At 41.7% G+C, this 27951-nt stretch overlaps 2 protein-coding genes across 4 annotated transcripts; one reads left to right on the top strand and one right to left on the bottom strand.

Annotated features, from left to right (window-relative positions):
* Positions 1 to 752: 752 nt before the first annotated feature.
* LOC139296993 (CYFIP-related Rac1 interactor B-like) lies at positions 753 to 13299 on the bottom strand. 2 transcript variants are annotated; one of them, XM_070919572.1, is made up of 11 exons: positions 13184 to 13299; positions 8311 to 8384; positions 8068 to 8189; positions 7641 to 7746; positions 7131 to 7267; positions 6012 to 6089; positions 5600 to 5716; positions 4692 to 4771; positions 4439 to 4565; positions 3997 to 4067; positions 753 to 3721 (listed from the first exon to the last, which is right to left on the bottom strand). In XM_070919572.1, the coding sequence occupies exons 2-11, from the start codon at positions 8381 to 8383 to the stop codon at positions 3652 to 3654; spliced, it is 981 nt and encodes a 326-aa protein (XP_070775673.1). In that variant the 5' UTR covers position 8384; positions 13184 to 13299; the 3' UTR covers positions 753 to 3651. The 2 variants fall into 2 exon arrangements, with proteins under 2 accessions (XP_070775673.1, XP_070775672.1); XM_070919571.1 differs by lacking the exon at positions 13184 to 13299 and adding an exon at positions 12854 to 12886.
* A 614-nt stretch (positions 13300 to 13913) lies between these two features.
* Positions 13914 to 27951, top strand: LOC139296992 (prohibitin-2-like). 2 transcript variants are annotated; one of them, XM_070919569.1, is made up of 10 exons: positions 13914 to 13951; positions 14995 to 15124; positions 17638 to 17722; positions 18602 to 18681; positions 19673 to 19857; positions 20505 to 20634; positions 21008 to 21111; positions 22180 to 22257; positions 23949 to 24025; positions 27685 to 27951. In XM_070919569.1, the coding sequence occupies exons 1-10, from the start codon at positions 13931 to 13933 to the stop codon at positions 27734 to 27736; spliced, it is 942 nt and encodes a 313-aa protein (XP_070775670.1). In that variant the 5' UTR covers positions 13914 to 13930; the 3' UTR covers positions 27737 to 27951. The 2 variants fall into 2 exon arrangements, with proteins under 2 accessions (XP_070775670.1, XP_070775671.1); XM_070919570.1 differs by having other exon boundaries at positions 25345 to 27951.

The raw sequence follows: 27951 nt of genomic DNA, 5'->3' as shown, positions 1-27951 counted from the left end.
GATGTCCTCTGAAGTGATGGAAACACGACTGTGTGTGTGTGTGTGTGTGTGTGTGTGTGTGTGTGTGTGTGTGTGTGTGTGTGGTGTACTGACCTCAGAGAGGATCGTGAAATAAAGTCCTGTTGTGTTAAAATCCAGTGTGTTACATTTCCCTGTGAAATCCTGATTCGAATCATTATTTATTTATTTATTTATCACCTTTTTAAGAACAACAAATGATGACCAGAGTTAAAAATAGAGTCAGGTAATAAAAACTGAAGATGAATAAAAACACAACATTTTCCAAAATCAGCAGAAACACATGACAGACACACAAAAAAAAACAGTCATGTGGTCAAAGAACATTTGTGTCGACTGAGAAGCAGAAGTGAAACGATGAGTCTCACGAAGGATTTAAAAATACCAACAAGAGGGGAAGAGGCGACAGTGACATCACCTGCTCCACAACCAACAACAGAAAACAATCGGCCCCACATTTTTATTTGGGGGGGGGGCAGATGTATCTGAGCAAACAAAGAGCAAATAAAACATGAGCTCGTAGATTCGTCTGGTTCGCAGAACTATTATATAATCATCACCTTCACCTGCAGCTCCTGCAGCAGAGACTCATGGGATACGTCTTTGTTAAAATGTCGCTGTCCAGTACAGCAGCAGATACTTTAGACACTTTATGTTGAATATGAACACAAAACATGTCTCAATTCAGCTGCTCAAGAAGGCAGATGAAGAAGAAACTGGAGAATCCGTTTTTTCTTACAAATGTAAAAACTTTATTTGGCCAACACAAACATCATTGAAAACAATTAATGCCATACAATCCCTGACACTGCAGCATTAACATACAAAGCAAAATAAAAAGCTGGTAAAGATTTCCAGTCAGCAGTCCCACTGATCAGATCAGTCTGAGGTTTCCCTCGTATCAGTACCGCATCTTCTTGGTCACAGTGGTTCTCCTTCTCCGTCTCTTAGCTAATTCCAAACTGCTCTCAGTTGCACGTTTCTTTCAATGCTACCTTCGTTAGCTGTCCACATGTCACAGCTTCAAAATGATCATACCACTAGTTTTTACATTCCTGCTGTTTATTAAATCATACCGTGAGTTTTAGATCGATTTCCTGACATGAACGTTATATAACTGCGAAAAACAGAAATGAGACTGATTTTAAAACAACTGAAATGAAGATATAATTTGGGATGGACTCCTCCACCGCTTAGGAGGTGGAGGACAAAGATGAAGGCGAGTGGCTGAGCGCTGCTCTTCATCTGGAGGTGGGGACGTTAACCACATGTGCATTTGCCAAACCAACCAGTTAGTCCTCATGCTCAAAGTCTTTTCTCTCGTGGAACCATGACTGTTTGATAACACTTCAGATAAAACGATTCAGTTCAACAATGGGCCCATTTTGTTGCGTAGCTCCTTGAACGTTTTCCAGGCCAGTGGACATGATTTCTTTGATTCATTTAAAAATGAAACTTATGCATAAAACTTGTTTTAGGACTGTGTCCGTTACCATTAGTAACTGAGGGCTGACAGAGTTACAGCAGCGCATGTTAATCATCATTCATGCGTGTCATGCGTGATGATTACCTGAGTCTCATATTTATACCAACAGTCTAAGAGTTTTCTGGACACAACAAGGTGAGCTAATGTCCAGAGGTGAGGCATGTTTGCCCCACGAGCCACTACTTGCCTACCACTGCGACGAAGCATAAATCTCACCTTTGTTTGCACGTTAGTTTTCCAGTGTGGAATGGGCTCATTGTTGCCTCTTGTGGCCGATGGGAAAAACACGCCCATTAAAACTCAGTTACAGTTACGGTTACAGTGGGTGTCGACTGCTTCTCTGCCAAGAAGGTGTTGCACCTGAAAACTGACCTGGACAAAAAGCATAAAGGTGAGATTCTTTCTAACACAATGTTTTAGTTTCACAAGAGAAAAGGAGGACAGACTGTTGGTCTGGTTAAATTTGCCACCTACAATAAAGAGCAGCTCACAGCCCACACGGTGAATGAGTCCCAAACAGGGCGAGTCACAAAACATGGAGGAACGAGCTCTTTCAATTTACCCAAACAATCTGGCTACTGAGTGCTTCAACCTTTTTCCACCAAGGAATCCAGAAACTAGGAAATGTACTTTCAAGAAACCAGGAACTTCTTTGGGCTGTGCGTGATTTTAGAGAAGTGAGTACTGTCTGAAATACAGGCCACATGTGAGATCCAGAGAGACATTTAGCCAAAGCATGAAATCAAAAAGAAAACTAAGACAAAAACTTCCCAAGGCGTCACACATTCAAAGGGTTGTGTTTTTGCTAATTCAAAGCACGAGCTCATCTATAGTTTAAAGGCTGAGCTGGGAGACGTGGACGTACAACTTGTATGATGTTTTTAAACTCGAGGTCTGTAAGTATGTCCGCCTCAAGAACTCTGCAGACAAGGAAAATTACAAGATAATAATAATAAACCGTTGTTTTGTGTTTGTTTGTGTGTGTTTGTGTGTGTTTGGCCAATCAGTGACGTCCAGTCCCGTAAACCTGTGAACTCCTCGGCCACAGAGACTTTTTACTGAGGTAGGAACTGCAGCCGAGGAATTAAATCAGAACAAGGTTCCTCCAGCGGGAAAGTTCCTGGGTTCTGGAAAATAGTCCTGGAAGAAGTTCTTGTGGTGGAAAAGGGGGCTGAAGTGATGATCTGTCAGGCTGTCAAGCCACCAACACACTTTAACCAACAGCAGCTCTCAGATCTGTGCTGCATGACAACTTTCAGCTGCATTCATGTCACATCAGAGGTACAGATGACCTGACGAACGAAGGGTCAACATGTTAAAAAGTCTACAGATGCCAGTTGTAGGTCATGACGTTGCTTTCGAGCCGCGCAGACCCCGCTGCAGCTGCCCACGATGGTCATGTTAGAGTTGGTGTGGGAATTCATGAGCATGACAAACTTGACATCCACTACGGGAAGCGGATCAGGTCTAAAGGTAAAAGCCGGGTGGTTATACGTGGATAACTGAAGGACATTCATGGTGTTGTTCACATGAAACATGAGAGAGAAGTTCAAACTTCACCTGCCATCACACCTCCGTCGTCTCACTGCGTCCATCTCATCCACACCTGTTGCCATGTTACGTCCCCACTGTGAACCCGTATACGGGACACCGAAAGAAGCGTAGATGTGGGCGGCGACTCAGAGGTCTGGAACCAGACTAGAGAAGGCTCTACGAATAACTACATCATCAGCGTGTCGTTTGTTCTGTTCAACACTTTCACATTGTGGCTGTAGTGAACATCGCAGCCTCTAGGGGGCGCTAACACGACGACCAACATCAGCATGAACTGCAGTGTTTTCTGTATGTGACGCATTCTGGAAAAACGTCCACTAGGTGGCAGAATAAACTGAACAGGTATTTGTTGTAAATCTGACGTGACGTGAATGAAAGCTCGAGCACAACAGCTGGTCTTTTCTCTCAACAACAACAACAACAACAACAACAACAACAACAATTTTTCAAATGGGAGTAAAACAAACAACAACTGAGGTTAAACAAAGAAATATTAGCTAAAGGTTTGTTCAGTAGTTCTTTTGAAATTTGGACCAAAATACTTTTGTCTCCCTGTATCGTTCCAGTTTCAGTTCTGCTCAAGAAGCATTGAGTTAATTTGGCTGCAACATGTTTTTGATCTGCTTGGAGGTAGCCTCATCGTTCAGATGTTTGGTCGTATACCTGCAGGGATTGAGGGGGCACTTTAATAATAATAATGTAAAATATATATATATATATTATCATTATTAATCAATATATATCACAATTCTAACATCCGGTCAGGAAATAATGCGATTACTGGTGGAGTTTAACAAAAGTTAGTCAAGTCAAAATAAAGAGTTTGCAAAAGAAATGGAGGTTTAAAAAATAGACTACAGCAATAAATAATGTTTATGATTTCTTTTACTTTGTTAGTATTTGTGATGTGTTTGAGGAGTGTCAGGAGGCTGTCAGACCTGAGAGCGTTGAGTAATCCCTCCACACTGCTGGGCGGCTGCTCCTTCAGCACTCTGATGCAGCCTTTCATCTGAAAATGAGTCAGAGAGGATCACTGATCCTGAAGCAGATGGCTGCAGCAGGAAACAGGAACAAGACAGGAGAGGTCCAGACAGACACAAGGACACCTACCTGTGGTGCATTAATAATGTTTATCTACAGTGTGACCTGGATATACCAGAGAATAATTAGACCACATCCAGAGTGTGCTGCAGGATGATGCTCCACCAATGAAAAAGCAGAGTTTTTAAAGAGTTTGGGTGCTCTATGATAAAATGAGGGTGTGTGTCTTTAAGCTAAAATGAAGCTAGAGCTGAAACAACAATGGTTCAGGTGTGTTAAAGCTTCTTCTAAAGAGACACCCCCCTCCTGAGTACCCCAGGCATCTATACGTAAACGTACGTCTATGTTGGAGGTCTTGACGAAGGCTCCGGCCGGGTGAACGTGGTCATACAGGATGATGACCCCGACCATCACACGGAGGCAGAACAACACCGTCTCCTCACTGGCGAAACGACTGCGGTACTCCCTGCACACACACACACACACACACACACACACACACACACACACACACACACACACACACACAGTGTTGGTTCATGTCTGAGGCAGATGGCTGTTATGATGCATTCAGGGACCTGTCGGGACTCACGGTGTTTCCAGCATCACTTTACACACACAGGCCATCGTACTCAGACAGTCTGTCGTGTTTTCAATCGGGACGTCTGGGTTCTGCACAACAACAACGGGACAATAAAGTTTCATTCAATAAACACAACAAGTAAACAAACGGCAGACTTCAACTCGAAGGAAGGTTGAGTCTCAAACAATGGTGGCATTCAATTCATATTAGAAAAACACACGAACAAGTACCTCAAAATTGTACTTGGTTAAATTCAACCACTGCTTCTACTTATTGTTATACTTCATAATAGTAAAAAGATGCATATAATGAAATGAAAATGGGAAAGTTGTAATATAAAATATAATGCAGATATAACTGAAATATAAATATAAATTGGTTTCTGGGATCTCACACATCATTTAAACTCATTTACAAATTCTATAGATCTAGAAGATACTTTCAAGACTTTATGTGAATGTTATTTAGCTGAATGTAAAGCTGTGTTCTTCAGTCAAGTAATATATGATAAGATGAAGAAATGTTCCTCATGTTGGTCCATAAAGGTTTATTTTCAACTTCACCTTCAGGGTTCATTAAACTCTGAGAGCATCTGAACTTTTCTTCAGTGTTTGAAGCCTCAGAAAGATGCAGCGAGGGCGACCCCTGCTGGTGGTTTATGAAAAAACAAGAGCAACAGTCCACAGTCCTGCTAGTGACCCCTACAGGCTGAAGTGTTCATTACACCTACAATGTGACGATATTAAATTACTTCTACTTTATTATATATCTATATACACTTTTTTGTTTCTGTTTAGTTTTTTTAAAAACACACAAAATCAATGAATTAATGATTAAGTGTGCTGTTCAATTAATACATTCATTTAGAAAATGTATACGTATAATTCGTAAATTAAAAACTCTAAGGACGGACTCACATCTGAGACGAACTTTGACGTAGCGTCACTCAGCGTCTTCAGCATCGGCGTGGCGCTTGCGTAAAATAGAGACATCCGATTGGCCAGCTCGTTGTTCACCTCATTTCCTTTGTCGGCCTGAAAAAAAGAAACAGGTTGCCATGGAAACCCGGTCAGTGATCAGCCGAGTATTGTGTATTTTGACAAAATCAAAAGTCACTGTACTTTCGTCCCCTAAGATTATCATATCAATCGGATGATAATTACGTTTATAAAGTGGTTTTACATTTGAGGACTCCACATTAAAAAGGTATTTTCCCTCCCAAAGTTTCCAAAACTTCTCAAATATGGCGCATGAGACATGTCGAATATTTGTATTATTCCTGTATCCCAGGAAACAAACAACAGATTCATTGTTCTTTGTGTTTCTTACAGACAGGTTGTTGATTCTCATGCGGCTGATGGTTCGGCGGTAGTAGCTGAAGTCGTTCTGGATGGCCGGGTTCGTCATCTGGAACAAAGAGACGAAGAACGTGTGGAAGAACTATTCAGATCCTTTACTTAAGAAAAAGTAGCAATACAAGCATGCTCCATTAAAGGTCCCGCATTATATTAAGTATTATTATTATTACTGATGCATTAATGTGTCGGCAACACTTTACCGTTATAGTTGGTCGAGGTGGAGCTACTTTTTAAACATATTTTTATGTAGTTTAATCTATAACAGTGCATCATATTTAATAAACTCATCATATGTTTTCTACATACTGTAAAATCTTAATCTGGATCAGGATCAGAAATCAGTTTATTGTTTTCACATACAAGATATTTGTCTTGGTATTTTGGTGCATAACAATAAACACAGAAAAAGAAAAAAAAAAGTACTGCAAAAGTCAAGAATCATAAACATAAAATAGAAATTTACAATAAAAAATATCTGCACAGTATTTAAATGTAAAGTAACTGCAGATGTCAGATTAACGTAGTGGAGTAAAATGTAGAGTAGAAGTATAAAGTATCATGAAATGAAAACACTCAAGTAAAGTACTTGAGTAAAAGTACTTAGTTTCATTCCACCAGTGAAAGAGGAAGAAGGTGGAGCTCATCAAAATAAAGGTGGTGAGGAGGATGAAGACAAGAAGAAGAGGAGGAGGCCAAGAAGGGGAGGAATCAAGGAGGTGCAGTAGGTGCAAGAGGTGGAGGAGGTGCAGGAGGTGGAGGGGGTGCAGGAGGTGCAGGAGGTGCAGGAGGTGCAGGGGGTGCAGGAGGTGGAGGAGGTGCAGGAGAAGCAGGAGGTGCAGGAGGTGCAGGAGAAGCAGGAGGTGCAGGAGGTGCAGGAGGTGCAGGAGGTGGAGGGGGTGCAGGAGGTGGAGGAGGTGGAGGAGGTGCAGGAGGTGCAGGAGGTGCAGGAGAAGCAGGAGGTGCAGGAGGTGCAGGAGGTGGAGGAGGTGGAGGAGGTGCAGGAGAAGCAGGAGGTGCAGGAGGTGCAGGAGGTGTAGGAGGTGCAGGAGGTGAAGGGGGTGCAGGAGGTGCAGGAGGTGCAGGAGCAGACCTTGAGCTCGTCGAAGCGCAGCGTGAAGTGCAGGATGTGGGCGAACTGACGAGCCAGAGCCTGTTTCTGCTCCAGATGCTGAGTGGGAGTCGAGGCGGAGCTGGTGAGGATGTCCAGGAGACACCGCAGACTGGACTCTGACGGGGGGAGACGGGGGGAGACGGGGGACACAGGAAGGACAGGTAGGTTTTTCTCCATTAATGACCCCCAACATTCAGTCAGATTTTTGTCTCATCTTTTTGCCAGAAGTGACCATATTTGGACGAGAGGGTGGAGCTGGGGATCTGAGAGCCCAAAGACACGCCTACCTACACCTGTAACCTGACTGCACCTGGCTCCTGGCTGCGCCGTGAGAAGCCGCTGCTAACAAAGTTAGCTTGTAAATGTCGCCGTGGTAGCGACTTGTCAATCAGAAGGTAGCCCCGCCCTGTGGTCTGTGTGACTCTAAATGATTCATCGTTTACAAAACCAACATCATGCTGTGTTCAGAGGAGAAGAGCAGAGGTTTACCGAGCTTCAGGGAGAACTCATAGAAGGTTTTGAGTTTAGCCACCAGAGGAACCACAGCTGCCCAGGCCTTCTCCTGGACCCCCTCCACGCCAGGACTCTGGATGGCCTGAAGACACACACAGTCACACAGACATGTAAAAGTACGTAAGTATCATCAGCAGAAAGTACCTAAAGTATGACAGTAGACGTGTTCATGTAGCAGTAAAATGTTCCCTGTCAGTGTTTCTGTTCTCTCTGATGTTTCAGAGCTCATGTGAAGTACTTTATATACTGTTGGGTACTTTCATCTCCAGCGACGCATCATATTCTATAAGATCAGCATGTGCTGTCCTGTGAGAACCACGTATCTTTACTAAGTCCACTTGTCCTGGTTTCAGCTTTGTGACTGCTGTTGGGTTGGTCATGTGTCACCTGCCCTCTGCGTTACCTGTCGTATTTCCTCTCCTGCTCCTCTGTACGCCTGCAGGTCGTCCAGGATGACCCGAGCCTCCGTCAGCACCTGGTTCACCTCCTCCCACACCGCCGTCTCCGACTGCGAGGGCTGAGCGTCTGCAGGGAGACGCACAAAGGTCAAAGGTCAAACACACACTCTCTGCTGTTCATTTACTAATGAATTAGTCTTGCATTAACACGTCAGAGCAGTGTGTGTGTGTGTGTGTGTGTGTCTTACTCTCAAAGTCCAGGAAGAAGTTTCCACCATTGTTGTCGATGTCTCTGGTTAACACCTTGATCAGATTCCCCATGCTGTGAACACAGTTCAGACCGTGAGAGGGTCTCTTAGGGGGGCAGAGTGTTCAGAGTCCTTTGGCTTTCCCTGATGATTTCAGGTATTTGCACTTCAGCATTTTCTGCCAATTTCTACTTCTACTCCTTCACATCTTAGAGTATTTAAATACTGTACATTTTACATCACTGCATTTATCTGACAAATGTAGTCACTAGTTACTTTACAAAAGAAGATTTTAGCCCACAAAACACATGAAAATGTGTGCTGAAACAATTAATCAAGTAGTCGATTGACTATTGACAACTATTTTGATAATCAAAGTGATTATTGGTGTGAAACCATTTCCTGGTTCCAGCTGTTCAGATGCAGATGTGCTGCTTTCCCTCTGAATGCTGTTAATAACTGTAACGTCTTGTTAATAATGTGGAGCTTTGTGAAGGCGTCACTTTGGGCTCTGGGTCATTGTGACCAAACGATCAATTAATGGATTAATGGAGGAAATAATCAGCTGATTCATCCACAGTGAACTAATAATCATTAGCTGATAGTTCAGAATGACAGTAATGATCCAGCAGCAGGTCAAAGTGTCACTTTGTGCAGTACTTTGGCTTCAAATCAAATGTGATTTTTCTTGATTTCAGTGCAGTGATCCGTCTCATTCGGTCTTGTTTTCTTACACTTCTACCAAGAAAGGTCCTGAATGAATGAACACTGGGTTAAACAAACACCCCTGGTTAAAGGTGTGGCCTGCAGCGATTGATCAATCAATAAAGATCAGAGGTCACAAACAGTTCTACTCCACTGAGACTGTTGTTGCTGAGAATATTAGATCTTTAGAAATGTACATTTCAGAGGTCATGTGTGTCTGAAGTTTTTGCGTCAACCCAACAATGATCACACGCCTTAAATCAGTAAACAGAACCTCACAACTTTCATTAAATGCAGCGTGTGCCGATAAGACGCTGATATGTTTTTGTGAATGAAACAGACTCTTCTTCTGAGTTTGACGTTACACAAACTGTCAAGTGCATAGTGGCAGTATTCACAGATTACATGTGCGAGTTACAGGAACATACATATGTAAATATGCTAACATAAACTGTGAAGATACTCATATGCAGATGTACAGTATAAACATGCACATCTTTGCTAAATCAAATAGTTATGTTGAAAGTTAAAATTAAGACTGAACAATCAAGAGAACCAGACGAAGCGTCTACAGCTAAGCTAGCTGCTCTGTGAGGCCAAACTATGCTGACGTTTAACATGTTCACCATCTTAGTTTAGCGTGTTAGCATGCTAACATTAGCTAACTAGCAGTAAACACAGAGTCCAGCTGAGGCTGATGAACGTCATCAGTTCTGCAGGTATTTGGTCATAAACCAAAGTGTTGGACACATGAACATGTTGACCTGATGATGGCGCTGATGAAGAGTCAGAGGATCACCAGAGTTATGACAGTTCATCCTGAGGGGACCATGAAGGTCTGAACCACATCTCATCACAGTCCATCCAGCAGTTGATGAGATGTTTCACTTAAAACCCAGAAAAGTCAACCCCATGGTGGCGCTCGAGGAAAAGTCAGAGGCCCAGCAGAGGAGTTAGGATTCATCCTCTGGGGACCATGAATGCCTGTACAAATATCATGGCAATCCATCCTAAAGTTGGTGAGATACTGACCAACTTTGCCATCCCTACAGCCTGCAGTAACGGCTGGATTTAACCCCTGAGGGGCGGTGGGGAGAGGGGGCTGTGGGCCCCTGTTGACCACCTGATTGTGATACAGTTCATTTATTTAGGAATGTGCACCATCTACATGATGACACAAGAATACACGACTCCAGCCTTTAGCCTTTGATTGTTTGACATTGACTTTGTACCAAAATGAGCTATTACACAAATGACACAAACCATCAGACACATAGTGAACCTGCACACGTTGGTTACGCTGACTGGTCAGGACTGGTCAGGACTGGTCTAAACACCAACCTGCACAAGTTCTGCACGACTTTCAATAACTTTCAAGCACCTCTGCCTCTACAAAGACATTTAAAACTTCACTGACCTACTGGTGGTTCAGGCACACTCAGTTCAAACTCATGCTGTTTATCCAAACTTTGTTCAAACCCACAGAACTTTATTTAAATTCTAGCAGAGGTCACAAACATGTCGGGCTGAATTTGAGGGAAATGTGTCTATAATGGAGTCATGGAGTCTGTGGTTTGAAATGTCATTCAGTCTTCAATGAAAAGCTGCAACAACACAAGACACAACAAACTGTATACGATACTGACTTTAACAACCTTAAAGCTACTTACTGTAAAGGTGAAACAGTTTTTCAAAGATTTAACTTCCTGTAAATAAATGAAATAAAGTAAAAGTCTGTTGCTCTGCAGACTGACGCAGCTTTGTTGAGTTTGTGAGCTGCAAACTGAACTGGAAGCAGCGTCTTCTCGTTAAAAACAGCGAAAAGAGGAAGTGATGAAGTCTCTGAAAGTTTGGCCTAAATTTAAAACAGAGGAAGTAGAGCAGACTGAGCGCAGATCAGGTAAGACACTGTGATAACAACAACGCCACACTGTTCACAATATAAAAAGTGTATTCTCAGCTTCGTCTCTTCGTGTTCACAAGTTCAGAATGATCTTCCTCTGACAACAGAACGTTTCATCAAACAAACATTTAACTACTGAAAACAGATTTCCACTCCGTGTCACAACTGTCACAAAGTGCATCTATTAGCAGCCAAACAAAACACATTATTTCTGCACTTAAATACCTTTAATTTCTCAATGATTACTTCTTCATCAGATTCAAACAGTGAGCCAGAGTCCAGGTTCATTTTGGTACATTTTAGCTGACTTTCTCTGCATTCATCTTTGTCTTTGTTTAGTACTTTTTAAACCGTCCTTACTCCACATGCACGCTATCATTTATTTCAGCACAAACTCAGCTATAAGTCTGACTTATCACTTTGTTAGTTTACCAAAGTATAAAGCTGCCTTTAGATCGTCACTCGTAATATTTGTTCATGGTTGTAAAAAATATTGTTTCGTGATTTATGTGTGAACTGACATGAAGATGAAAGATTGAATTGTTCCAGATTTGTCTATCAAGCAATCATCTATTAAAAGGACTAATTGCTGCAGTTGAAGTTCGAATGTCTAAATAAGATTGAGGTTTTAGTGTTTTAGCTAAATTTCTTGTTTGTAAAATTCGGGTTGTTTCATGTATCTGAGTGTGTGAAAAGAAGCAGTTCTTGTCACTTGTGTCATGCAGATACAAGTGGAGGTTATTTTCACAATCAATTCATCATTTTTCAAACAAAATTACCAAATATTGGATGCTTCCAAATGTAAAATCTGTCTTACGTGATATAAAACTGAATATAGATATTGTGATGGACACAGTTTTCTGATGTTTTATAAACCCATCGATTCATCGATTCATCGATAATGAAAGTAATTGTTTGCTTCTGCCCGAATGTAAACAATACTTTAATGTTTCTGCCCCAAGTGGAGCTAAAGTCAAATACTCAAGTGCATTTCAGGAGAAACGTTGTACTTTCACTTTGTCTGATGGCTGGAGTTACTGCTGACTTTGGAGATTCATTCAGACACATGAGATCCATGATGTTCAGATTAAACTGTCCAACAGCGTGATGCAGGAGTCACACATCAAACATACAACACCACTGAAACTACCACTTCTTTCACTTTCAGTACTTCATGTTAGATTTAGCTGCTCGCACATGTGTTTTTATTACAGTAATATTTGAAATGCAGTAGTAGTAGTTACTTGTAATGGGGTATTTGTTGGAAGTGGCGGAAGAAGTATTTAGATCATTTACAATACCACAGTGTAGAAATACTCTGTCCTCTCTGAAGTAAAAGTCCTGCATTCAAAAATGTACTTCAGTAAAAATAGTATTAATGTACTTAAAGTATCAAACGTAAAAGTACTTATTACGCAGAATGGCTCCTTTCACAGTGTTATATTATTATAGAATATCATATTATTCTGTTTTTATCACAAATACATGCAAGAACATTTTAATGTTGTAGTAGATACTTTGTGTACTACAGGGTAGACGAGTATAATAGTACTGCATTATATCATGTGTTTTTTATGTAAAAGGTAACTAGTAACTATAAATGTCAAATAAATGCTGTGGAGTAAAAAGTACAATATTTCCCTCTGAATTGTAGTGAAGTCGACCTAGAAAGTAACAGAAATTGCAAATACTCGAGTAAAGTACACGTACCTCGACATTGTACTTAAGTACAGTCAATGAGTACAGCCTCCTCACCTCCACCGCTGTTTGTTGGTATCGTTTTGTGGTATTTATATTTCTTTTTCTTCCAGTACTCTAACTACAGCTTAAAGTATACAGTTTGACAAAATGTAAATATGTGAAGTACCAGTACCTCACAGCTGTACTCGGGTGAATGTGGGTTACTTGTTACGGACACACAGTGTCGTCACATACCTTCAGTGAACCGCCGCGATGTTGATGTTTCAGTAATCTGATCTCAGACCAGAAATAAAACCCCTCAGACTGAAGCGTCGCCTTTGAACTCTGACTTCAGTCTGATGGCAGAATAATCTGAATAAAAAGGACAGTTCAACCTTGAACACAGACTGCAGTTTTTCCTGGTGAGTCTGCAGCAGCAGCAGTCTGCAGGACCTGACATGTCTGATCTGAGACCAGGATCCACCCAGAGGGAACTGAGCCCCCCCCACCACCACCACCACCACCACCTCCTGGTCCACAAGACCCTCCTCCTAGCCCAGAACACAACCCAGTCCCGCTCCTCACCTTTACTGATGGCTGATCGTTATCAGCGGATCGATACCGTGTGTCCGGGCTCCGGCGTGTCCGCGGTGGTCCAGGTGTCTCCCGGCGGCCCGCCTCCTCTACATGCTGAGTGAGTGTGAACCCGGAAAACAGCCGCTCGGCGCTCCGTTAACTATAAAAGGAGTGATTTCCTCAGGAGGAACTGAACACTGAGCCAATCAAAGAGGCCAGAAGGCAGCAACTGCAGCTGCAGCTGCAAGTGCAGCCTGAGCTCCGCTGCAGCTGCAGCTGAGAGGCTGAGGGGCCACTAGTCAAGCCAGGATATGGAGGAACATTTAAACACACAGAGGGAAAGTTAGAAAATGTGCTCATTGTTTATAAAGGTCTCACATTCTGCTCATTTCAGCTCTATGTCTTTATTCTGGGGCTCCACTGGAGAAGCTTTGCATGATTCACAGTTCATAAAAGTCCTTGTGTATCTTGTCCCGGGCCTTTCTGCATGGAAAAACTCAATAGGAAAGTCTCTCAAAGTTTCTCATCTCAAGTCTTCTTGTATTTTAAAAATATTTATAAAAACTACACTTAAATTCTTGGATTTTTTTACTTGAACAGAAAGTAATGAACCATAGTCACTCTTCCCCATCCAACAACCCAACCTCGGTGAAATCCTACATTTCCCATGTTACCCCGCGCACACGGACGTGCGTCATGACGCGTGACCTTGGCTCTCTTCTTCACTTGGTTTTCTAACTGACGCAGAGGACGAACATGGCGAATAAAGATCCCGGTGTAAGTGTTTTTGTCACATTCTTTCTGCTTTAAACTAAAGTATGTCACATCCCTGCCTTCAGTTCGGTTGAACCGTTCTGCTGTTTCCCGCGCATTGCACGCCGGTTCGTGACATTAGCATTTTTAGAAATAAGTTACACACGTGTGTCAGGCTGAATCTGATGTAAGCTAACGTTAGCTTACAGTCAGAGTAAGTTAGCTCAATGTTAGCTAAGTTGTATTCAGAAAGCTCCAAGTCAACGATGAAGACAGATTCTTAAGGTGGAGGGTTTAAAGCTAATTAATGTTGGTTAGCTAACATGTCTTCCACGAATGTTTATGTTGTCCTCGGAGGTTTCCTTCACTCTCGTAAGCAGAGATGCCAGTTTCCGTCTGAAAATCTAAACTAATATTTCCTCGCTCATTGGTATATGTACACGCGATATGAAATAATGCTTTAGAACTTTATAGACGTTGATAAAAATCTCCTCTTCAATTCGGCATACATATAATAAACTGAGCAGCTTAGCTTTTTACTAAAACATCTGTTATACCGATATTTGCGCCTGAACTAATGTTACACAAGCAATCCACATGAACGTTGACATCCGGCAATACTGTAAGCAAACAAATAGAACATGTTAATATCATGTGTGGATTATCTCCAAGCCGAAGTAAAGATTATAGCCCATACATTCAAAACAGATTATCAGTCATGTCTAACTAGCTTTCGTGATTAATTTGCTTTTGTGCTAGCAAACATTAAAACGATGGACTTTTGATTGGAGTTTGGCCGGTCCTGTACACAGATGGGATGTTTTTGTGGCTTATACAGTCCTTGTAAAGTTGTTGGGAGGTGTCAACCTTCAACATTGTTACCCATCCAGTACGAAGGTCGCTCAGTGTCATGCCTGTGTAATATGTTTTATTCATTAAGAACTCCGTTTGAAACAGAACCAGGTTGAATTTCTACCCTAAAATCAGCCCAGTGTGTGTTGTGTCAACATGTGGTACTAAAGTTTAAGGTGCTTTCCTCACCTGTAACCACAATGTTTGTGTTTCAGGGTTTTCTGCAGCAGCTGCGGCAGATAGCAGGCAGGATGTCATCAGGACCTCGGGGTGCTGGAGTCGGTGTCAAATTGCTCATCGGTGCTGGAGCTCTGGCTTATGGAGTGAAGGAAGCAACATACACAGGTAGTCTACTTTGCTTTCCATGCATACATTAACATTGTTTACGTCTGTCATCCACCTGAACACTCCAGTAACTAGTTGAAACCGTTTCATTTGGCTGTTTGACAACTATAAAAAACCAGCTGTCTAGTTTCTGCTCCAGCCAGGATACAAAGGTACATGTTTGCAGTTTTTGTCACATTTACTAAATCCTTTCAGTCAGGAATATATGCAGCCATAGTCAAACATATACTAGTACCTTTTGCACTGTTTTCAAATAATGCAACATGTCTTCGGGAAAAGTACTTTGATATTTACAGCATGTATTTCTTCGGTTTGCCGTGGAACAAAAAAAAAAAGCTGCTGAAAAACTCAGTCTTATAGTCCTACAGTATACTGGGCAATGTCATTGACTCATAAGAAATAATTGATTTTAAATCAACGCAGATAGTGAAGGTGATTGTCACTGATGTGTACACTGTAACACTGAACATGAAGAGAAGGAAGAAATGTTTCCTGTGTCTAATGTTATCAAGCAGTTACAGGTCCACCTGCATGTGGCTGGTAGAGAACAGTTGATGAAGATTGCAGCCAGGGATTGTTCAAATAGTGGGAACAATCCCAAGAAAGCCAGATGAGAACTTTTTTGGAAAAGTACATCATCTTGTTACAGAAAGCAAAATTAAGCCTCAAACATGGAGGAGGAACAGTGATGTTTTGGGGTATTGTTCTTCTTCTTCTGTCCCTGATTTAGGATGCCTTGAGTCTGTAAATGGCATAAAAAAAAACCTGGAGATTACATCAAAGGTGTTTTGCAGTGCAGATGTAGTAAAGGACAGGAAGAGGTAGGGAAAGAGAAGGAAGGGATTCGTTAAGGAAGGAAAAGGTGTAATGAAAAGTGGACGTAAGTAAAAGGAAACAAAGGTAGGGAAGCAAACGAGAAGGTAAAAAAGTACTATGGGAAAGGAAAGAGGTAAGATAGGGAAGGAAAGGAGGAGGTAGGGAAGGAAAGATGGGGTTAGGAGAGAAAAAGGAAGGAAGGAATGACTGCGAAGGTAAGTTAGGAAGGAAACAAGGAGATAAGGAAAGTATATAATTTTTGCATTGTCATTTTGTTCAGCTGGTTTTTATGTTTAATAAGAACTACAGATACTAAAGTAAGAAAGTAATGAACACGATCCACTCTTCACTATCAAAAAAGTTCTGTAGTGTTAAAGTGTTGTCAGAAAGGCGGGTCTACATACAAGATGATGAAACTTTCAGTACAACAGTGAAAGATGGGGGCTGTATTTATCCCCGGGGGGAACTCACGTGTCACAGCAGCAGTACACGAACAAACCACACAAAGAATAGTGCAGAAACAAACGTCAAGCACAAGTACTGCCATAAAAGTAAAAAGTATGTCCTTAAAGTGGGCAGCAAGGTGTGCAAAATGGATGTAATGTAATCGTCCAGCTTCGGAGACCAGTTAGACCTCAGCAGCCTCCCAGTCCACTGATGTCCACACTGGGACAGTTTGATGGCCGCCAGCAGGAATGATCTCCAGCTGTGGGGTATCAGTCTTCCCTGAAGATGCTGCTCTTCTCAACCACCATGTTGTAGAGGGTGTGGGAGACGTTCAGGATGCTAACCATCCTCTTCCTCGTCACCGCCTCCAGAGAGTCCAGCTCAACTCCTCCCCCAATCACTGAGCCCGCTTTCCTAACTAGCTTGTTGAGCTTGTTAGCATTGGCCACCACAAACTGATAGAACATCTGCAGCGTCTTGTTGCAGACGTCGAAGCCTCTGAGCCTCCACAGGGAGGAGAGCCGGCTCTGGCACTTCTTGTAGAGGGCCCCTGTGGTCCCAGCCCACTACAGCCATCCACTCCGAGGTATTTATAGGTGTGAAGCACCTCAACATCCTCCCCCTGGATGCATACAGGGGTCGGAGGAAGCTTAGTCAGTGACCTGAAACACACTGCAGAAAGTGCCCAAGCGTGCTTCAAGACAAAACTCTGGTCTGCACTCCAGAGACCAGCAGTTAGACCACATCTAAAGCCAACATCTTGGAGGAGTTTGTCCAGAGGTGGGGTGGAGGGAGCTGATTTGTGTCAATAGGAAACAATTGATTAAGCTTAATTAAGTCAATAAAGGGTGTATAAATAAATTAGTCAGTGCCATTTTTCCTCATTTAAAGGCACACTTAAACTTCTGAGTGTGAAACTAACAGTGACTTAAACAATCGTGAAGATCATGTTGTTCATGTTGGGTAAACTATCTTATCATGCTGTCATTTGGGTTGTGTTGTCACTGTGTTGAAGTCAGCATGGATTGTGTTCTGTTTAAATGAAACCTGGAAACAGACATCATCAATATATGCATGTGTATGTATATATGTATATGTATATATAGTAGTGATATAGAGTATCAGACGGTGAACAAAAGTAGCTGTTAAAAGCAGTTCTGAACTTATTTGAATGGTTTTGAGGTTTAAGTCTGAGTATTTGATAGACTGTCAGACTCAGATGGTCATGTGAGTGTTTGTGTGTCCTCTAGTTGAAGGAGGACAGAGAGCGATCATCTTCAACAGGATCGGAGGGATGCAGATGGACACGGTTCTCGCTGAGGGACTCCACTTCAGGTAGGGAGAGGGAGATGTCCCGTTAAACCTCTGATCCGTCTCCCCCCCTTCTCTGTCGGATCTCCGTCACTGTGTTTTTAATGCAGCTGAATTCACCATATAGTTGTTCTGAGTGACATATTTTCATGTTTCTGTCGTCAGAGACTCTGTTACCATCTGAAAGAGCTGCAAAGTGTATTAAGACACAAAAATGTCAGCATGCCAACTAATTAAACAAACATTACAGACACCCCCTTTTTAAATAGCAAAAGCACAGGTGATCACCCTTTAGGTAATTAGTATTGCACCATAGCAAACTAATCACACATGCATATAACAACCAATCGGCGTCCAGCATTCGGAGAAGACGTGTTTGAGAGTTTGCATTTTGAAGACCTGGGGAACATGGCTTCACTATGCAACAGTTCCAAGCTCAGTTAGTAAGTCAAATGTTCTGGTTTGCAATGCAATGCCTACATCTGTAATTTTGAAAGAGACGATAACGAAAACAAATCTAATTTCTGGGCTGACTGGATGCTGTTTTTTCAACTCATTATTTCTTTTTAGTTGCTCATAGCGGTTTACATAAATAATCTTACAAATGTAGCTGCCGAAATGTGACGGAAATGAGCAAAATCAAAAAGTCAAAAAAGAAGAAATGCTGTAGAAAAATAAAAGGTGAGTGGATAGATGGATTCATAAAAACAGAGTTAATATTCACTTTCCTGTTTCATGAGCCTGAGACGTTATTTCTAATGAGTTTTGTTTGTAGTTTCACTCTGTAGATATTTGTTTTCCATTTCATTCACTTCCTTTAATCTCCCGTGGAAGCGTCATCCTCGCTGACTGGATGAATTGTATTCATGTAAGAAAGCAGCTGCTGTGTGTTGTTGTCTTCAGGATACCCTGGTTCCAGTATCCCATCATCTACGACATCAGAGCCAGACCCAGAAAGATCTCCTCGCTCACCGGAAGCAAAGGTCAGAAACAAACAAAATCAGACCCTGAGACCTCTCAAACTGCGGACTGATGATTCAAACCACATTTATTTCTAATTAATTATCTTTAAAGCAACTATTAACTAAAGCTGTCAAATAAATGTAAACTGCAAATACCTCAATTGTACAGTACTTTACTGGCAAGTACAGTACTGGAGTAAATGTAAAAAGTCAATATCATCAAAAGTTATTCTAACAGATTCGTTTGTGTGAAACAGCTTTTATTAACAGATGAATTCAGCTCGTCTGTTCCATTCTGACCATTTTAAAACTATAAAGACAAGATAAAAGATAAAGACAGGTGAATCATTTAGATAAATCCTTGTTACCTTCAACCTTAAACTGCAACTAACAATTATTGATTAATTATTTTCTCGATTAAACAGTTTGTCTAAAAATGTCAGAAAACCTTGGAAACTGTTGTAATAGTCAAAGGTGACGTCTTCAAATTCCTTGTTTTATCCGGCCGTCAGTCCAGAATCCAAAGATATTTGTGTTACTGTCATATGGTAATATGAATAATACTTTATTTGTTCAGGAAGAAAAGCAGCTAATCATCACGTTTAAGAAGCTGAACGCAGAGAATGTTTAGACATAATTTATTAGCAAAACAGTTGCAGATTAATTGGGCTGTGCCGATATTACCTGATGGAAAAGAAAAAGAAATGTCAAAGATACGTTTGTCCAGCAGAGAGCGCTCACGAGCTGATTTTACACTGTAAAACGTCCCCAACACTACAGATCTTGTTCTTTAAAAAACACATTTAATGATCCTTTTGAAAAATGTTAATGTTAATATAGCTGATATATTGCTTCAATTATTGATATATTGATATTGGCTTGAAAATGGCAGCACTGGTTGGTTTATAATTTAGATGCAGGCTGAATATTCAGGTGTGTATTTCCAGTGTTGTCTCCGTCCTCCTGAGGTTTTCTCGTTCTGACAGTTTGTGGTTTGTCTGCTTCCTCGCAGACCTTCAGATGGTGAACATCGCACTGCGGGTCCTGTCTCGGCCGCTGGCGTCCAACCTGCCCATCCTCTACCAGCAGCTGGGAAAAGACTACGACGAGCGCGTCCTGCCCTCCATCGCCAACGAGGTGCTGAAGAGCGTGGTGGCAAAGTTCAACGCTTCACAGCTGATCACTCAGAGAGCACAGGTATCAAACACAAAACGAGAGTGAAGGGCTTCTTCAAGATAAACACTGTCCTTAAATGTTTCTATACATTTACACTCCGTGGCCCTTTTATTAGGTACACCTTGACACTCTCAGACAGTCCCATAGAACAACTCTGCACCTTTACAAAGCTTACAAAGAATATTAGAAACACCTCTGAATATAATGCAGTCCAGCTCAACGCCACGAACTATGACCTCAGTGCTAAAACATTGAATTCAAACAGCTGAACATTATAGGCATCGTAAAGTCACTTTGCTTCAGATTGTACAGGTGTACTGTCAAGGTGTGAAAATGACTTAACGATAGAGGCTATAGGAATTACACATTGCATTATACAGGGAGGTGTTTCTGTTATGTATCCCACTCTCATTGATATGATTGAGGTGGACAGAATAACAGAAACACCACCACAAACTACATCCTCCAAAATGATCGTACAGCTGAATCAACACCTCTCTGGGAGGACTGCTGTGTGACACTGTTTAGCCAGGTGTACCAAATAAACTGGACACAGTGTAGATTACCCTACATGTGACCATAGCAACAGTGCATATGCACCAGGCTCTGTTAGCTTAAACTAAACTAACCATGGGTTAAACTGACTACAAACACCTGATCCTTTTCAGGTTTCCCTGCTGATCCGCAGAGAGCTGTTTGAGCGGGCGAAAGACTTCAACATCATCCTGGACGACGTGGCCATCACCGAGCTCAGCTTCAGCCGGGAGTACACCGCGGCTGTCGAGGCCAAACAAGTCGGTGAGTAGATACAGGAAGTCGTCGGACGAACAGCTGATCATTCTCTGAATCGTCCTTCAGTTTCAAGATTCAAGAGTTCCTTCCTTTCAGGCAGACGCTGGATTCAGTTCATTCCAATGGCAGTCAACCTGCGGAGATTTTAAACTTGCCACAGAGATAATCCGTCATTAGCCAGCTTTGTTTTTGTCAAAGTTACATCATTGTCGTGGGATAGATCAGTTGTGAGTAAGTTAATTAAATGATTAATTAAATGTTTCTTAGCAGGGCTTTAAACTGTTGTTTTCTTGTTTCTAAATGTGTATAAAAGTTGTATAAATGACCATAATATAAGTTATATAAGCATAATGTAACGTGTGCGTGTGCTCCTCTCCAGCCCAGCAGGAGGCGCAGCGAGCTCAGTTTTATGTAGAAAAGGCCAAACAGGACCAGAGACAGAAGATCATCCAGGCTGAAGGAGAAGCGGAGGCTGCCAAGATGGTGAGATGAGTCTATAATCCTGTTCATGACTGCAGTCCTGGCGGTGTGAAGGGGCTGAACTGGTCTGAAAAACAGTCATCACAATAGAAACTATGTGCGGCTTCCACTCGCAAAGTGGGCACTAGTTAGCTTAGCTTGCTAGTAGTATTGACTGAAAGGTCAGCTAGTTTTGAAGATACCACATTCGGCTCTGGGAACTTCTTTTTTTTTTTACTGTTCTGTGCCATTTTACTGCCAAAACGATGAATCGTGAAGATGATCAGCAGATTAATTGATAATGTAAATACCCCCCTACACCCCCAGCCCTCATCTAGTGTCACACAAAGGACAAAAAAGAAAAGTCGATGTTCTGTGTTTAGATTGAACTGAGAAAAAAGCAAACCTGAACACATCGACCCAGTGAGGACGTACAGCTGATGATCAAGTGATGATCCAGACCTGAAGCTGGAAAAAGTAAAGCATTAGAGAGCAGCTGTGTCTCCAGAAGGTGACGGCCTGCTTGTTGTTACTGTTGTTGTATAAAAGCTGTTGCTGTGTGCTCGAGGTGTTTTTGCCTGAACAGAAGGTTTTCATGTCTGTGATCATCCAGCCTGCTGTGATTCTTCTGTCAACAGTCTGTGAAACCTGGAAATGTAGAGCAAACTGATCAGACACATTCCCAGTTGTGCTGTCATGATAGCTGTACTGTAATTTAACTGATATATAACAATCTAATAAACACTAAAAAACACATTTAAACCACCTCCAGATCGTTACAACAGATAAATTCCTGTTCTGACATGAACTCACGCGGCCTCACACAGAAACAGAAACCTCTTAAACACTTCATCCAAATATGCAGCAATTATTTTCCTGCCCGTCAACATGCGTGAGAATATTAAAGCTGAGCAGCGACACGCCTGCAGCTTTGATCCTCGTGACGATAAGTGTTTTTTTTATCTGCTCGTAGAGACCGGCTCAGCCTGCTGCTGATCGTCCTCGGGCCCGAACGCTCACTCTATCTTTTTGTTTGGTGTGTAACTGTATTCTCCTGTGAATACACTAACTGTTTAAATATGTGTGTGTCAGCTGGGCGAGGCAGTGACGAAGAACCCAGGCTACCTGAAACTCAGGAAGATCCGGGCGGCGCAGAGCATCGCCAAGACGGTAAGAAATGTTTCTCTTTGCACCACAGGTCCCAGGCAACATATTAGAAACAGCTTCCTCATGTTGAGCTGCACAGTCCTCATCTGAACTGAGTCAAACTCCCAACTTCACCTCCATCTGAGTCCACCACAGTGAGCAGTGATACAACATACTGAATTATCATGTAATCATATGAACTTTATCTTTAATAAAGATCAAACTTTATCTTCATTGTCCTCGGGGGGGGGATGATCAGACTTAACGTCATCATTTTAAGAACAACACAGTACAACCCAAACACTGACAACATCTGATCATACAGCAACATCCCCAGCAGACCCAGTTTACCCAGAATGCAAAGCCTGATATACAAACCAGAGTCTGCAGCCATGCTAGCAGCTCTGTGAGGCTGTACTTACACATAGCTGTGCTTTGAGCTAAATGCTAACATGCTGATGTTTAACAGTTGTATAATGTTTACCATCTTAACATGAACATGTTGACCTGATGGTGGCGCTAGATGAAGAGTCAGAGGATCACCAGCGTTATGACAGTTCATCCTGAGGGGACCATGAAGGTCTTGAGGTGTTTCAGTCTGGCCATCCTTAGAGTCCCTAAAAGCCCTTATGCTCTTATTTTAAGTACGTTTAAACAAAAAATAAATGTACCTTACTGAAGTTAAACTGTATTTTCCTGCTCTATAAATCATGCAGGGTGTCTGCAAGTCAGAAATTAGTCTTTAATGGTGTCCAATCCTTTAAATGTGTTTAAATTATGCGTTGCAGGTCTTCACGTCAGTCTTAATAATGCTGTTATGTCTTGATGCATTGTCTTCTGAGAGGTCAACAGTACTTATATTTACTGATTATTAAAGGATGAAATTGGTTTTGGTTTACTTTAGAAATAGGTTCAGGTTAAATTGAACGAACTCCCCGGCAGGTGGGTCCAGAGCCCCAGTTTAGGTAACCGCAGGTGCAGTGCACAGTGAAGCAGTTCAACTGCTCCACTAGGTGGCGCCAAATGAACATGAATTTGACGGAGAAGTCAGAGGAAACATTACAGAAACAAACCATCATATAACCAAGTATATGTCAACTTCAATAACTCCCCTGCTTGATAACACACATGAACAAATCTTACATTTATCAACCATTCATACACGTGTACAAATCAGTCCATGAATGTGTGCAAAACAATTAATTATATGTAATTACATCTGTTACGAGTTATATTTGACAAAGAATAAACACTTGCGTCTTTACAGCTTCATTATAGTGTCAAATATTAGACCAAAAGTTACTTCCTTCTGTGCTCAACTGGATTTGTTTGTTAATATTGAACTCTGATATGTGCAGACACGTTGAATGACTGTGTCTTTGTGTGGCCCTGTGGTGCCAGAGTATTGATGATGAAATAATTGATCATCGGGGTGTGAGCAGCCTCACAGTGTGACCTCACAGCAGAGTCTTTAGATTACGGTCACGTCATCCGGACCAGGCGCTCTGGCGGTGGCGTGTGTTTCCTGTATGGACGGTGAACGGGCTTCGGCAGCTCTCACTGTGCTGTGAATCAGCTCAGTGTTGAACCTCTGACAATGTTCCCATTGTGCTCAGCAGCAGCAGCAGCAGCAGCTCAGTGAGGCCGGCACGCTGAGGAACTTTCCACCTGTGTTTTCTCTCTGCTCACACTCAGTTTGTGTGTTTGACCTGCAGGTGGCGCTGTCCCAAAACAAAGTGTACCTGAATGCCGACAGCCTGGTGCTCAACCTGCAGGACAAAGACAGCTTCGAGTGAGTAGGACAGTGTTTTTATCCAGAGTTCGATTTCACATTTTAAACATGATGGACACAACCAGAGAACGGAAAACTGTTTCCCTCCATGTCGGGTATCGTTATAATTATTTTAATTTTAATTATCAGTGCCGATATGATATCTGAGTATCTGGTAATACCCTACTTTGACAAATATAAACAAAATTTTCCTACAAAATGTTTTTTTTCCATTGAACTTAATAAGCCAAAGTTGTCAAATGTTTCGCGCTGCACAACTTATTATTTCCATTATCAATCAGGCTGCTGATTATTATTAGTTGTTGATAGAATAAAGTGTTTTGGTTTCTTAGAGAATCATTTGCAGTGAATATCTGGTCAGATTTGTCTTGTTTACTTTTTCTGTAAACATATATGTCCCGATTTAAGCCATAATTGTCTTCATTATTATATTTAATTGTTAATAATTTAGTAGTTGCACAGCTGTTTGTGTTGACTATTGAACACATTGACTCATTCATTGACTCTTATTCAATGAAAAAAAGGTTTTTGTATTAAAGAGCAAAGAAATGTATGGATATTATCGTTTATCGTCTTTGGTAGAATTATAGTGTGATATGATCTTTGAGTGTTAACGTCACAGAATATTGGTACAAAATTACAAGAACATTTGAATTACACGAACAAAATGAGATGATGTTGTACACATGAAGAGAAAATATACTGATTCAAAAGTCCACTATAGTACCACTTACCAGCTTTCAGAGCTTTCAACCACATCGAACAATCTGTATTCACCTGTTGTTACATCACCAAAGTTCCATACTTGGGTCATGTGATTTATACCTGAGCCCACTTTATTCACTGATGAAGACCATGAGATGTGGTCGAGAAGCTCTGAAAGACTTCTAAGATTAGATTCTCTTCATCACACTGTCCCCAGAAATCAAGAATAGGAACTTCCATCTTCAAGTATCGTGTTATTGTTTGACAAAATTCAGAGAAAATTGCAATTAAAACAAAGAAAATGTGAGTTTTTTCTGATGTAATTTGGAACATTGGACACTTTTCAGCTGCTTGATGGGGTTAAAGCAGCATTGTGATATTTTGGTAAACTTGCTGTCAGTTTTTGATAGAGCTAGGCTAGCAGTTTCCCCCTGCCTCCAGTCTTTGTGCTAAGCTAGGCTAAACAATCCATCTGAAACGTGACTGTGGAGACGACAGAGAACAGGAGGGTTTATCTAAATGTTAGACCCCAGTCCTGCTCCTCTGATGCTGACTGCTGATGGATTATAATAATGACAGCGTTGTAATTGTGAATCTCTCTGTGTTTCTGTCAGTTTGTTGATGAAGTAAGAGGACGTCTCCCTGCCGGTGTGTCATCATTCCTTCTGGTCCACTTCTACAGAAAGAAAAGCCCTCCGGTCTTCTTGCCACTTACTAATTACTCACCTCTCGGCCGCTGTTGACTCTGCATCAGGTTTTCAGTTCCATCTGCCACAAAAACTGACTTTAATCTGTGGATTATGTCATCCAGGGGCTGTTTCACCACTGTGGTTTTATTTTGAAAGGGTCCTCTGGTGTTGGTAAAAGTCTAGATTCTTCAGTTTGGTTCTGCTTCTCTTTCATCATCATCTGTAGATGTTTAACAGCCTTTTTGCTTTGTCAGAGTTTGTTCACACTGAGAAGTTCAACTTCCTGTCAGGTCATATTAAGCCTTTCAGCCTGGAAAGATTATGTATGTACATGAAGGTTTTCCTTGTGGACACTCAGTCCTTTAACGTATGTAACAAAGTATTTCGGTTTCTATGACTTCTCGCAGGTAATTACATCAAATGAAGAGTTTGAAAAATACAGCTACAGTTTCATAAATAAATTGTGACTTTTACCAAAACCAGAGGAATCTTTTAAAGTGTCAGTTCTCCAAAATCACAACAAAACCCCGTTAACATCACTGATATCACACAGAGTATTAGGGTCACTGTTCCAGGTCGGGAAAGAAACCTGAGACTTAAAGAATAATGTCGTAATACTTTTGTGAGAGGAAAAAGTCATAATCAATAAGAATAAAGTTGTTATGTTGTTTTTAGATTTCTGCTACAGTAGAAGTGACGATTTAGGGTTTCTTTTCATTTCAGATGAATCTACTGATCATTTTGTTGACTGGTCATTGTTTGGTCTAATAAATGTCAGCAGTTACTGAAAAAATTCTAACATTCTTACAAGTTTACAAGTGATGAATTTAATTATCTTGTTTTGTCCAAAATTCAAATCTTTTAATTTACAGTCACAGAAAACTGAGAACACCAGCAAACGATCACAATGGAGAAGCTGGAATTGGGGATTTATTGCAGCTTCTGCCTAAAAACCTAAATTGAAGAATTTATACAATTAATCGATCGAATTTGTTACATTAATTGAATCGATTAATTGCTTAAGCTTTTGGAGCTGAAAACACTAAGAAGGACTACAGTATCTTTCAGTCTCCTCTAATTCAAATCAAACTGGCTGAATGTCAGAAATGTTGTGATTTGGGTGAACCGACCTTTTACGTGATGATTGACATGTGTCCCTAGACTGAGCCTGAAGGGAAGATTTCACCTGGAAACCTGTCGTTATAGATATTATCGGTTTGAGGAGAAGCAGAGCAGCCGTTTGGACTCCGTCACTCTGACGGACTCGGATGGAAACACAACTTTTTGCATTTTTCCCACAGTCTCGTAAACACACATTTGGACGGGTTTCTAGGTCGTTGTGTCAATAAGCTTTTCAACCAGGTGCCTGTGAGACCCGGCAGTCTGTAGAAAACCAGCAACAGCCGATCACTGCTTCACTACTTCTTCTGTAGAGCGCTCACTGAAACAGCTAGCCTGGCTCTGGTAACATAATGGGCCTACCAGCACCTCTAAAGCTCACTGGTCAACGGTCGGCACATAACATCCCATAAAAACACAAGGAGTCGTTTTCAGTTTTTGTACAGATTTATTTTGTCATGTGCTTTTGGTGCCTGCTTTGTTTTCTGTAGATATTTTTAGTTACTACTGATGTCGTTTCTTCAGTAACCTTAACTATGATTATGTGAATTATGATACTCCTGCCCGCTGACGTGTTACCCCCACCACACACACAAGTCTCACATTTGAATGTCAGTTTATCATCCGTGATGTGAAAGACATGAGATTTCCACACAGTCGGAGAACTAAAAAGTGTGTTCTGCTCATAGTTCAGTCATAATGTCCTGGCGCACCACAGGGCGCCTCCGCTGCTGCCGCCGACAGCCGAATTGCTTATCACACCTGACAGCAGCAGTAGCCGCTAGTTTAACCGACTTTGCTAACATTAGCACCGGAGCTGAGAGCGTTGGAGCCTTATAGTTAGTCAGGACTCAGTTTGTAAAAGTTGCCTGCCATGCTGTTAACCTGCGTAGCTGTTACTGTTACTTTTGGCGAGATCCAGGCTAGCTGTTTCCTCCCGGTTCCTGTCTTTATGCTAAGCTAAGCTAACCATCTGAGAGTGGTGGTTTGTGCGGTCTGGACTACTCTACAGGCTGTGCAGCCCAGAAAACATCTTTGAGTCACAGCGTTCAGGGATCAGTGTGCGTTCAGGAACGTCGTCAGCAGGTCCACGCTGCAGTGACTCAGTTCTCGCAGCAGCTTTTGTGTTTGTAACACGTCGATAAGCGTTTCAGTGAGTAAAGCTGCCGCTCAGCCTCAAACTAAATATGAGCATTGAGTCATAAGCGTTAATACCAGCGAGTATTTATGTCAAGAGACGGCCTCGACCAGCACGCAGCAGTGACCACACACTGTTATCTTTGTTTTTGTTGCAGTGTGAATGAAAAGCTGTTTGTTTGACTCTGTGTGGGTTCAGACTGTTTCTCAAGGTTTAAGCACCAAGTGAATTTACATTGAATAAATATCTGAAGTGTTTTGGAGCTCATCGGCACA

The sequence above is a fragment of the Enoplosus armatus genome, chromosome 14 (assembly GCF_043641665.1).
Source record: "Enoplosus armatus isolate fEnoArm2 chromosome 14, fEnoArm2.hap1, whole genome shotgun sequence".
Classification (NCBI taxonomy): Eukaryota; Metazoa; Chordata; class Actinopteri; order Centrarchiformes; family Enoplosidae; genus Enoplosus; species Enoplosus armatus.
Note: the sequence above shows the minus strand (reverse complement) of the source record. Positions and strands in the feature narration are given on the sequence as shown.